Below are 13,091 nucleotides of genomic sequence, written 5' to 3'. Positions count from 1 at the left end.
TACAACAGAATTGTACTGCAGCAATTTCAAATCAAACATTTCAACTCTAAAAAACGTAAACACATGATACATGACTTTTTTTTTTTAGATAATTGGGCCTACTTAGAAAACATAATGATCTACTTTCGATTAAGTATTGATTTGGTCGTTTTTGGATGTTTTTCCAACAGATTTCTCAGAGCACGTTCGTGTATGTTTTAGGGGGGTTGTTTGTTCGGGAACTGAAAGAACTGCGGTTTTAGTTGCATTAAGACGCCGTTTCTTGTGTGAACCACAAGGCAGCAGCATGTAGCTGTGCATGTAGGTCTACTTAAAATCACGAAAGCGTCTGATTTCAAAGCCACAATGTCAAAGCGAATTTACGTTTTGCCTCAGTTGGATTGAAGTTGAAATTGAAATACAACAGAAATTGTACTGCAGCGATTTCAAATCCAATTTCAACTACTAAAAACGGAAAACACATGATACAATGACTTTTTTTTAGATAGAATTGGGCTACTTAAGAAAAAATAATGATCTACTTTCATTAATTATTGATTTGGGTCGTTTTTGGATGTTTTCCAAGATTTCTCACGAGCACGTTCGTGTATGTTAGGGGGGTTGTTTTTGGGGAAATGTGCAGTCGAATAAAATCTGTTTTTCATCAAAAGCAACGAACTCACAAATGAAGGGGAAAAAAATGGTTGTTGACCTTCAAAAATAAGGAAATGGGTCAAAAACTAAACAAAGAAATGTACGACTTACTACTGTGAGACCAAATATGAATAATTTCAAAACCCCTGGAGTAGTGTTAAACCTGCCCAGTAGATGACGCTAGTGATCATAGCCAATGCACAGTGCGGTAGATGGTACAGGGAGCAAAGAAATATCCAGTGGCCACAGTTGGAGAATTACAGAACCTGGTTGCATCGGGGGGGTCACCAAGTTTCTATTAACTGCTACGATAGATGCTCCAAAATTAGATGCTACCTCCATGCCAAAAGGCTATGTGGAATGGCTTCAGGAAAATGGTTTTACTGGGAGTAATTGACAGTTTAAATAATCTAAATAGTCTCCTTTGTCTCATCTACTGTGGTCCTGAGAGATGACATTAGAGCTCTTTGGCCAAGCATAGCTGTTGTTTCATTTGTGGCCTTTCTGTTAGCTTGAACTAGTCTGCCCATTTTCCTCTGATCTCTCATTAACAGTGTTTTTTGTTTATCTCACCATTCTCTGTAAACTCTAGAGGGCAGCTCTGATGCTGGAACCACCATATCTGGCACCATCCATCTGGCAGAGTCAAAGTCGCTTAGATCACACATGTTGCCCATTCTAATAGGTAAGGAGTTGGCCTTTTAACCTATAAATCACAGGTTCGGGTCCCAGGTAGGACACTGCCATAGTACCCTTGAGCAAGGTACCTAACCTGCATTACTTCAGTATATATCCAGCTGTATGGATGTAATTTAAAAAAAATATGTGACAAAAAAGAAGTTGTGTAAGTCACTCTGGATAGGAGAGTTTGCTAAATGCCTGTAATGTAATGTAATGTCTATACTGAGTTACAGCCACATAATGTGCAGTTAGGAGTAGCCTATTTGCATTAATGAGGGGGTATTCCGAATAAATGTGCCGGTATATCACACAAAGGATATAGGTTTGGTGTTAGTTAGAGTTTTTACTCTCCCCATGTGGGCAGTTTGTACTGCAGTGTAGTATATAATAAATAGCAATAACTATATTTATGACAACAGATAAACATTAAAATCACTGCAAAACGTATCACTATAACTTATTAAGAAAGCCAGTGACACCTGGGATAAAAGAGTGTTTAATCTTGTTTGTTTTTAACATAGGGATCCTATTTTAAAATAGGGAGCCTACACCGATCAGCCACCTGCCTAATATTGTGTAGGTCCCTCTCGTGCCCCTAAAACCTCTCTGACCCGTCGAGAGTTCTTAAAATCATGTGGCAATAATTCACCCTCTAACAATATCTTGGCTTTTTATAGCCCTGTAGCAAGTAATAATGTAATAAACTACCAAAAGTGTAATAATTCCCAATAATGTAATCCATTTCACATTTTTTATGTAGTAAAAACCAATAATGTAATAAGTAGTAGTAGTAGTGTACTTTATTAATCCTCGGGGGGAATTTGCACTGTTGCAGCACAAAAGACAATAAAGTAATACAATCAGATACAAATTTACAGTAGATACAAATATACAGTAGATACAAATATATACAGAAATACAAATATAACAGAGGACACCTTCAGAGGTGGAGATGGGTCAGAGCTGTTTTGGCGGCACGAGGGGGACCTACACAATATTAGGTAGGTGGTTTTAATGTTGTGGCTGATCGGTGTATATCTGCGCTCTGAGGGAAGTAATACAAACTGATTGAACAGGGGATGCTGGGAATCCCTCAGAATGGACTGTGCCTTCCTTATAGATCCTATCTGATACAGCTGGGAGGGGTCAGCTGTATTAAATGATCCTGCCAGCTAATTTTACAATGTTGGCCAGTCGACTCTTGTACTTAAGATTTAGGTTACCAAACCAGCAGATCATATTAAAGGTTAAAAAAGATTCAATAAAAGACTTATAAAAGATAGTCATCAGCGTCGTGTCCACCTTGCAACTTCGGAGTAACAACTATTAAATGGGGAGAGGAGGTGCTCATGCAACATTGGTCACTGAAATAAACGGTTATTGTTGTATGTATTCATATAATAATTTTCTCTCATCCTTCTGAGACAAAGACATTCATGTCTGTCCTCTGTGGAGGACGTGACATTTCTAGTTGTATCTTCAAGCCTTCATGATAGCTTAATTGTCTCTGTGTCTATAATACATAATGGTCTTTAAATGTCATAAATTTGGATGTGAGATTACATGTTCTTGGACCTGGTCGTCTTTCTGGAGTAAAAAATTTAATGTGTATTTTTTAAAATTGTTGTTATAATAAGTAAAACTGCACTTATATATCATTATGCATAACAGATTGTTTTTATTGTTTTTTTTATTTTATTTAGTTTGTATTTTTATACATTTTTATTACTATATATATTGTAACAAAAAATATAGAAAAAATGTCATTTTGAACCTTTTTTCGCCTGGGTCTCAGGAGGATAAAGCTTAGTTGCTGATATCATTTTAAAATGCTCCAAAACTGCAGACCGCTCTCTGTTCCTGGCTGGTTCCATCTCTGCACAATGTCTCGGATTCTTAAAGCAGTCACTGTGACTCACTAGCTCACGACACAAACTGCTTGCTCTACCCACGAAACCTGCGCCAAAGCTTTGCTTCCTTTGAGTCAGTTACCAAAGCGGTCACATGGTTACGTGTACCGAATGAAGCTTTGGACGTCATTGATCACGTGTTTATGGCAGAACCTAACCAAGCCTCGGCACACTGTTTCTAGTGCACTCTGCTGTTTTTCTGGACACACGCTCCTGAGCTTCAGTATCAAGGGTAACATCACTCCTTTTGAGATGTCTGTATAGTACATGTTCAGGGCCCATTTAAGCTTCCAGTAAAATCTACGCTATATTATGTGTGTGTGTGTGTGTCTTTATGTGTCCATGGGACTGTTTAGTGTGTTCTCATGTTGTGTGTTTGCAGGCTAATATGGGTTTGAAGCCACTAGTGGTCCAGACTGGTCTGATGTGTTCCTGTCTCCTTAGATAGGGGGCGCAGTTTCTAAAATGAGTCTCTCAGAGGAGTCAAAGACCAAAGGAGGAACCCTCAGCAGTGAGAGGAAGAGGTACAAATGCATGAATCAGATATTTAATGTGATATGAGTTAGAGCTGCAGTAAGAGGATGAGTTTAACTGGAAGCTCTGTCTCCATGTGCTGTGAGATAGCGCTTTACATTACATTACATTACATTACATTACATTCATTTGGCAGACGCTTTTATCCAAAGCGACGTACAAAAGTGCATTGCCATGATCATAGACAACTGCTGAACACGGGTTCAGTAAGGTACAATTACTTATTTTGTACAGCTATTTCTAGTCGAGAACAATGAACACTATCCTGGTCTAACATCTGCAAAGCCAGCAGAGCTGCAGTAAGAGGATGAGTTTAACTGGAAGCTCTGTACAAATGTGCTGTGAGTTAGAGCTGCAGTAAGAGGATGACTTTAACTGGAAGCTCTGTCTCCATGTGCTGTGAGTTTTTTTGTAAAAGTATTAGTCTAACTAGAAGGTTTATCTCAATGTGCAGTGAATAAGAGCTGTAGTAAGAGGATGAGTTTAACTGGAAGCTGTCTCCATGTGCAGTGAGTTAGAGCTGCAGTAAGAGGATGAGTTTAACTGGAAGCTGTCTCCATGTGCTGTGAGTTAGAGCTGCAGTAAGAGGATGAGTTTAACTGAAAGCTCTGTCTCCATGTGCAGTGAGTTAGTGCTGCAGTAAGAGGATGAGATTAACTGGAAGCTGTCTCCATGTGCAGTGAGTTAGAGCTGCAGTAAGAGGATGAGTTTAACTGGATGCTGTGTCTTCATGTTTTGTTCACAGGGTCCAGGTAGAAAGAGCAGGATCACCTGTACCCAGCTGTCTGTCTATGAAGAGTGAAGAGTCAATGGATCGTCCAATCAAGTTCAGAGGAGATTTCACAGGTGATCAAAGGTAATTAAAGAGGTTCAAATTGACACTAATCTTTAATTATACTTCAATGTTACTGGTACCATTCAGTTGCAGGTGAGCTGTTTTATACAATATTCAGATCTGCAGTAACTAAGAGCTGCAGTAAGAGGATGAGTTTCACTGGATGCTCTATCTATATGTGCTGTGAGTTAGAGGTGCATTAAGAGGATGAGTTTAACTGGAAGCTCTGTACAAATGTGCTGTGAGTTAGTGCTGCAGTAAGAGGATGAGTTTAACTGGAAGCTCAGTCTCCATGTGCTGTGAGTTAGAGCTGTAGTAAGAGGATGAGTTTAACTGGACGCTCTGTCTCCATGTGCAGTGAGTTAGTGCTGCAGTAAGAGGATGAGATTAACTGGAAGCTGTCTCCATGTGCAGTGAGTTAGAGCTGCAGTAAGAGGATGAGTTTAACTGGATGCTGTGTCTTCATGTTTTGTTCACAGGGTCCAGGTAGAAAGAGCAGGATCACCTGTACCCAGCTGTCTGTCTATGAAGAGTGAAGAGTCAATGGATCGTCCAATCAATTTCAGAGAAGGTTTCACAGGTGATCAAAGGTAATTAAACCGGTTCAAACTGACACTACTTTTTAATCATACTTCAATGTTACTGGCACCATTCAGTTGCAGGTGAGCTATCTTATACAACATTCAGATCTGCAGTAACTAAGAGCTGCAGTAAGAGGATGAGTTTAACTGGAAGCTCTGTCTCCATGTGTTTTGAGTTAGAGCTGCAGTAAGAGGATGAGTTTAACTGGAAGCTCTGTACAAATGTGCTGTGAGTTAGTGCTGCAGTAAGAGGATCAGTTTAACTGGAAGCTCAGTCTCCATGTGCTGTGAGTTAGAGCTGTAGTAAGAGGATGAGTTTAACTGGACGCTCTGTCTCCATGTGCAGTGAGTTAGTGCTGCAGTAAGAGGATGAGATTAACTGGAAGCTGTCTCCATGTGCAGTGAGTTAGAGCTGCAGTAAGAGGATGAGTTTAACTGGATGCTGTGTCTTCATGTTTTGTTCACAGGGTCCAGGTAAAAGAGCAGGATCACCTGTACCCACTGTCTGTCTATGAGAGTGAAGAGTCAATGGATCGTCCAATCAATTTCAGAGAAGGTTTCACAGGTGATCAAAGTATTAACCGGTTCAAACTGACACTACTTTTAATCATACTTCATGTTACTGGCACCATTCAGTTGCAGGTGAGCTGTCTATACAACTTCAGATCTGCAGTAACTAAGAGCTGCAGTAAGAGGAATTTACTGGAAGCTCGTCTCCATGTTTTGAGTTAGAGCTGCAGTAAGAGGATGAGTTTAACTGGAAGCTCTGTCTCCATGTGCTGTGAGTTAGAGCTGCTGTAAGAGGATGAGTTTAACTGGAAGCTCTGTACCAATGTGCTGTGAGTTAGAGCTGCAGTAAGAAGATGAGTTTAACTGGAAGCACTGTCTCCATGTGCTGTGAGTTACAGCTGCAGTAAGAGCATGAGTTAACTGGAAGCTCTGTCTCCATATGTTTTGAGTTAGAGCTGCAGAAGCATGATTTCACTGGAAGCTCTGTATCCATGTGCTGTGAGTTAGAGCTGCAGTAAGAGGATGAGTTTAACCGGAAGCTCTGTTTCCATGTGCTGTGAGTTAGAGCTGCAGTAAGAGGATGAGTTTTACTGGAAGCTCTGTCTCCATGTGCTGTGAGTTACAGCTGCAGTAAGAGCATGAGTTTCACAGGAAACTCTGTCTCCATGTGTAGTGAGTTAGAGCTGCAGTAAGAGGATGAGTTTAACCGGAAGATCTGTCTCCATGTGCTGTGAGTTAGAGCTGCAGTAAGAGGATGAGTTTAACTGGAAGCTCTGTCTCCATGTGCTGTGAGTTAGAGCTGCAGTAAGAGGATGAGATTGACTGGAAGCTGTCTCCATGTGCAGTGAGTTAGAGCTGCAGTAAGAGGATGAGTTTAACTGGAAGCTCTGTCTCCATGTGCTGTGAGTTAGAGCTGCAGTAAGAGGATGAGTTTAACTGGAAGCTCTGTCTCCGTGTGCAGTGAGTTAGAGCTGCAGTAAGAGGATGAGTTTAACTGGATGCTTTGTCTTCATGTTTTGTTCACAGGGTCCAGGTAGAAAGAGCAGGATCACCTGTACCCAGCTGTCTGTCTATGAAGAGTGAAGAGTCAATGGATCGTTCAATTAAGTTCAGAGGAGATTTCACAGGTGATCAAAGGTAATTAAAGAGGTTCAAATTGACACTAATCTTTAATTATACTTTAATGTTACTGGTACCATTCAGTTGCAGGTGAGCTGTTTTATACAATATTCAGATCTGCAGTAACTAAGAGCTGCAGTAAGAGGATGAGCTTCACTGGATGCTCTATCTATATGTGCTGTGAGTTAGAGGTGCAGTAAGAGGATGAGTTTAACCGGAAGATCTGTCTCCATGTGCTGTGAGTTAGAGCTGCAGTAAGAGGATGAGTTTAACTGGAAGCTCTGTCTCCATGTGCTGTGAGCTAGAGCTGCAGTAAGAGCATGCGTTTCATGGGAAACTGTCTCAATGTGTTTTGAGTTAGATCTGCAGTAAGAGGATAAGTTTAACTGGAAGCTCTGTCTCCATGTGTTTTGAGTTAGAGCTGCAGTAAGAGGATGAGTTTAACTGGAAGCTCTGTACAAATGTGCTGTGAGTTAGTGCTGCAGTAAGAGGATCAGTTTAACTGGAAGCTCAGTCTCCATGTGCTGTGAGTTAGAGCTGTAGTAAGAGGATGAGTTTAACTGGACGCTCTGTCTCCATGTGCAGTGAGTTAGTGCTGCAGTAAGAGGATGAGATTAACTGGAAGCTGTCTCCATGTGCAGTGAGTTAGAGCTGCAGTAAGAGGATGAGTTTAACTGGATGCTGTGTCTTCATGTTTTGTTCACAGGGTCCAGGTAGAAAGAGCAGGATCACCTGTACCCAGCTGTCTGTCTATGAAGAGTGAAGAGTCAATGGATCGTCCAATCAATTTCAGAGAAGGTTTCACAGGTGATCAAAGGTAATTAAACCGGTTCAAACTGACACTACTTTTTAATCATACTTCAATGTTACTGGCACCATTCAGTTGCAGGTGAGCTGTCTTATACAACATTCAGATCTGCAGTAACTAAGATCTGCAGTAAGAGGATGAGTTTAACTGGAAGCTCTGTCTCCATGTGCTGTGAGCTAGAGCTGCAGTAAGAGCATGCGTTTCACGGGAAACTGTCTCAATGTGTTTTGAGTTAGATCTGCAGTAAGAGGATGAGTTTAACTGGAAGCTCTGTCTCCATGTGCCGTGAGTTAGAGCTGCTGTAAGAGGATGAGTTTAACTGGAAGCTCTGTACCAATGTGCTGTGAGTTAGAGCTGCAGTAAGAAGATGAGTTTAACTGGAAGCACTGTCTCCATGTGCTGTGAGTTACAGCTGCAGTAAGAGCATGAGTTTAACTGGAAGCTCTGTCTCCATATGTTTTGAGTTAGAGCTGCAGTAAGAGCATGAGTTTCACTGGAAGCTCTGTATCCCTGTGCTGTGAGTTAGAGCTGCAGTAAGAGGATGAGTTTAACCGGAAGCTCTGTCTCCATGTGCTGTGAGTTAGAGCTGCAGTAAGAGGATGAGTTTAACTGGAAGCTCTGTCTCCATGTGCTGTGAGTTACAGCTGCAGTAAGAGCATGAGTTTCACAGGAAACTCTGTCTCCATGTGTAGTGAGTTAGAGCTGCAGTAAGAGGATGAGATTCACTGGAAGCTCTGTCTCCATGTGCTGTGAGTTAGAGCTGCAGTAAGAGGATGAGTTTAACTGGAAGCTCTGTCTCCATGTGCTGTGAGTTAGAGCTGCAGTAAGAGGATGAGATTAACTGGAAGCTGTCTCCATGTGCAGTGAGTTAGAGCTGCAGTAAGAGGATGAGTTTAACTGGAAGCTCTGTCTCCATGTGCTGTGAGTTAGAGCTGCAGTAAGAGGATGAGTTTAACTGGAAGCTCTGTCTCCATGTGCTGTGAGTTAGAGCTGCAGTAAGAGGATGAGATTAACTGGAAGCTGTCTCCATGTGCAGTGAGTTAGAGCTGCAGTAAGAGGATGAGTTTAACTGGATGCTGTGTCTTCATGTTTTGTTCACAGGGTCCAGGTAGAAAGAGCAGGATCACCTGTACCCAGCTGTCTGTCTATGAAGAGTGAAGAGTCAATGGATCGTCCAATCAAGTTCAGAGGAGATTTCACAGGTGATCAAAGGTAATTAAAGAGGTTCAAATTGACACTAATCTTTAATTATACTTTAATGTTACTGGTACCATTCAGTTGCAGGTGAGCTGTTTAATACAATATTCAGATCTGCAGTAACTAAGAGCTGCAGTAAGAGGATGAGTTTCACTGGATGCTCTATCTATATGTGCTGTGAGTTAGAGGTGCAGTAAGAGGATGAGTTTAACTGGAAGCTCTGTACAAATGTGCTGTGAGTTAGAGCTGCAGTAAGAGGATGAGTTTACCTGGAAGCTGTCTCCATGTGCTGTGAGTTAGAGCTGCAGTAAGAGGATGAGTTTAACTGAAAGCTCTGTCTCCATGTGCAGTGAGTTAGTGCTGCAGTAAGAGGATGAGATTAACTGGAAGCTGTCTCCATGTGCAGTGAGTTAGAGCTGCAGTAAGAGCATGAGTTTAATTGGATGCTGTTTCTTCATGTTTTGTTCACAGGGTCCAGGTAGAAAGAGCAGGATCACCTGTACCCAGCTGTCTGTCTATGAAGAGTGAAGAGTCAATGGATCGTCCAATCAATTTCAGAGAAGGTTTCACAGGTGATCAAAGGTAATTAAACCGGTTCAAACTGACACTACTTTTTAATCATGCTTCATTGTTACTGGCACCATTCAGTTGCAGGTGAGCTGTTTTATACAATATTCAGATCTGCAGTAACTAAGAGCTGCAGTAAGAGGATGAGTTTAACTGGAAGCTCTGTCTCCATGTGCTGTGAGTTAGAGCTGCAGTAAGAGGATGAGATTAACTGGAAGCTGTCTCCATGTGCAGTGAGTTAGAGCTGCAGTAAGAGGATGAGATTAACTGGAAGCTCTGTCTCCATGTGCAGTGAGTTAGAGCTGCAGTAAGAGGATGAGTTTAACTGGAAGCTCTGTCTCCGTGTGCAGTGAGTTAGAGCTGCAGTAAGAGGATGAGTTTAACTGGATGCTGTGTCTTCATGTTTTGTTCACAGGGTCCAGGTAGAAAGAGCAGGATCACCTGTACCCAGCTGTCTGTCTATGAAGAGTGAAGAGTCAATGGATCGTCCAATCAAGTTCAGAGGAGATTTCACAGGTGATCAAAGGTAATTAAAGAGGTTCAAATTGACACTAATCTTTAATTATACTTTAATGTTACTGTTACCATTCAGTTGCAGGTGAGCTGTTTAATACAATATTCAGATCTGCAGTAACTAAGAGCTGCAGTAAGAGGATGAGTTTCACTGGATGCTCTATCTATATGTGCTGCGAGTTAGAGGTGCAGTAAGAGGATGAGTTTAACTGGAAGCTCTGTACAAATGTGCTGTGAGTTAGAGCTGCAGTAAGAGGATGAGTTTACCTGGAAGCTGTCTCCATGTGCTGTGAGTTAGAGCTGCAGTAAGAGGATGAGTTTAACTGAAAGCTCTGTCTCCATGTGCAGTGAGTTAGTGCTGCAGTAAGAGGATGAGATTAACTGGAAGCTGTCTCCATGTGCAGTGAGTTAGAGCTGCAGTAAGAGGATGAGTTTAATTGGATGCTGTTTCTTCATGTTTTGTTCACAGGGTCCAGGTAGAAAGAGCAGGATCACCTGTACCCAGCTGTCTGTCTATGAAGAGTGAAGAGTCAATGGATCGTCCAATCAATTTCAGAGAAGGTTTCACAGGTGATCAAAGGTAATTAAACCGGTTCAAACTGACACTACTTTTTAATCATGCTTCATTGTTACTGGCACCATTCAGTTGCAGGTGAGCTGTTTTATACAATATTCAGATCTGCAGTAACTAAGAGCTGCAGTAAGAGGATGAGTTTCACTGGATGCTCTATCTATATGTGCTGTGAGTTAGAGGTGCAATAAGAGGATGAGTTTAACTGGAAGCTCTGTACAAATGTGCTGTGAGTTAGTGCTGCAGTAAGAGGATGAGTTTAACTGGAAGCTCAGTATCAATGTGCTGTGAGTTAGAGCTGCAGTTAGAGGATGAGTTTAACTGGAAGCTCTGTCTCCATGTGCAGTGAGTTAGAGCTGCAGTAAGAGGATGAGATTAACTGGAAGCTGTCTCCATGTGCAGTGAGTTAGAGCTGCAGTAAGAGGATGAGTTTAACTGGATGCTGTGTCTTCATGTTTTGTTCACAGGGTCCAGGTAGAAAGAGCAGGGTCACCTGTACCCAGCTGTCTGTCTATGAAGAGTGAAGAGTCAATGGATCGTCCAATCAAGTTCAGAGAAGATTTCACAAGTGATCAAAGGTAATTAAAGAGTTCAAATTGACACTACTTTTTAATCATACTTCAATGTTACTGGCACCATTCAGTTGCAGGTGAGCTGTCTTATACAACATTCAGATCTGCAGTAACTAAGAGCTGCAGTAAGAGGATGAGTTTAACTGGAAGCTCTGTCTCAATGTGTTTTGAGTTAGAGCTGCAGTAAGAGGATGAGTTTAACTGGAAGCTCTGTCTCCATGTGCTGTGAGTTAGAGCTGCAGTAAAAGCATGAGTTTCACTGGATGCTGTGTCTCCATTTGCTGTGAGTTAGAGCTGCAGTAAGAGGATAAGTTTAACTGGATGCTCTGTCTCCATGTGCTGTGAGTTTGAGCTGCAGTAAGAGGATGAGTTTAACTGGAAGCTCTGTCTCCATGTGCTGTGAGTTAGAGCTGTCTATTAGCTATTATTTTGAAATTACGTTTTATGGAAATAAAGCAGATACGCTAAATGACTCAACACAGAAAATGAATGGCAACATGAAATGTGTGGAGTTGTGAAAAAGTGTCAAGGTGTATGTAAACTTTTGGCCTCAAATGTATGAGGTATGCCCCACCAAGGCGTAACTTGGCTGATTGGCATACCTGCCATCCCAATTTACCTTAAGTCGGGTTGATGTTGCACACCTTTCCAGCACGATGCAATCCTCAGTGTTAACTTCCTTTTCTGCATGACCGCGCTGTGCAAATAATGCTTTGCGCACGCATGACATCAGCAGACAAGGGATTGTACCATTTTAGGGAGGTCTACACATACTATTAGGAATTAATTTCTGAGCCTGGCTACATATACATTCTTAGCTGATCAACTAGCAAATACGCAAGCATAGTTGTTATAGTTAGCTTACCTGGCTCAAACAATTCATATTGAGTTTGATGATAAAATGTTGTCTGTTCAACTGGCCTACCACAAGAAATACACCTCACTGAGTCAGCTATGTCAGTGGAGTCACTTGATCAGTGACCCACGGAGGCTGTTTCTAATTGTTAATCTCTGTATTACGAAACATTCAGCGCTTAGTTGCATTGCATTCACGTTAGTCAGTAGCTATGCGTTATTAGCCTGCCTTGCTCAGTGAACAAATAACTATTGCCTCATAGAACAGTAGATACGGATATTCTCCGCCTTTGAAAAATGGACAAAATATCAAGTTTGTCTCTGGTTAATTCATTGCCTCTTTTCTTTTCTAAAGGACACATCAACAGCGAAACAATCTGCTCTTGTCACATTAATTAAATAAATACAGAAGTGTGTCGGTCTGAGCAATCGGTTTGCAGTATTACTAGTTCTACTGCCAGTTAAAAATTTGCCAAATATTTATTGTGAATTTTTGCTTCAAACAGCTCTGGCATGTCAGGATTCTCCCATTTCAGTTGTTCATAATTTAATCATGTCAGATAATTTATGCTAGATTTTTATTACCATTAACATAAATTACTGCAGCCTATATCAAACTTCCATGTAGCCTACTGTTGTAAGACAATGTACTGACCTGTGAATTAAATTACGTTCATTGTTTTACTGCATTGCAAAGGGATGCATTTATCTTATCAACAACAGACCATTCCATTTTGACCAAGATTAGGTTACTTACATGAAATAAATTAAAAGTTTGATTAATTTGTCCATAGCCTATTTATGCATTAAAAACAAACACAAAGCTAAAAAGAAAAAGCAAATAGTCTACTATACAGACCAATCTGGTGTGTGCTTATAAATCAATGCATGTGACCAGTTTCTTTTCTATAAATCATTTGGTATAGGGCTGAATTGCACGTATACAATCTTCAAATAGTGACTGTATCAGCAGTGTACTAAAAGTTATTGACTGTGTTACATTTATGATCCGTTACATTTATACTGACTCTCCCCTATATCCTAAGTGAAACTAACATGGATGACATTAGACTGTGCTCAAAACTATCTGACTAGGCTGATAGTCTGACCACAAAGTTTGTTGAATAACCGTACACGTACATTTCACTCAGATACACACAAAAATGTTACGGGTAAGAAACATATAGCCTACCGAATTACAGCAT

The 13,091-nt window shown here is 41.0% G+C and overlaps 1 protein-coding gene across 1 annotated transcript; it reads left to right on the top strand.

Moving 5' to 3' along the window:
* Positions 1 to 1,232: 1,232 nt before the first annotated feature.
* On the top strand, positions 1,233 to 11,037 carry LOC135247303 (uncharacterized; the record flags this gene model as incomplete). Its single annotated transcript, XM_064320605.1, has 11 exons — positions 1,233 to 1,318; positions 3,607 to 3,748; positions 4,504 to 4,614; positions 5,073 to 5,183; positions 6,711 to 6,821; positions 7,510 to 7,620; positions 8,713 to 8,823; positions 9,280 to 9,390; positions 9,791 to 9,901; positions 10,358 to 10,468; positions 10,927 to 11,037. Coding segments are annotated over exons 2-11 (1,058 nt in total), but the record flags the coding sequence as incomplete, so codon positions are not given.
* Positions 11,038 to 13,091: the final 2,054 nt, after the last annotated feature.

This window comes from Anguilla rostrata, unplaced genomic scaffold (genome assembly GCF_018555375.3).
Source record: "Anguilla rostrata isolate EN2019 unplaced genomic scaffold, ASM1855537v3 scaf1206, whole genome shotgun sequence".
NCBI classification, from domain to species: domain Eukaryota; kingdom Metazoa; phylum Chordata; class Actinopteri; order Anguilliformes; family Anguillidae; genus Anguilla; species Anguilla rostrata.
Note: the sequence above shows the minus strand (reverse complement) of the source record. Positions and strands in the feature narration are given on the sequence as shown.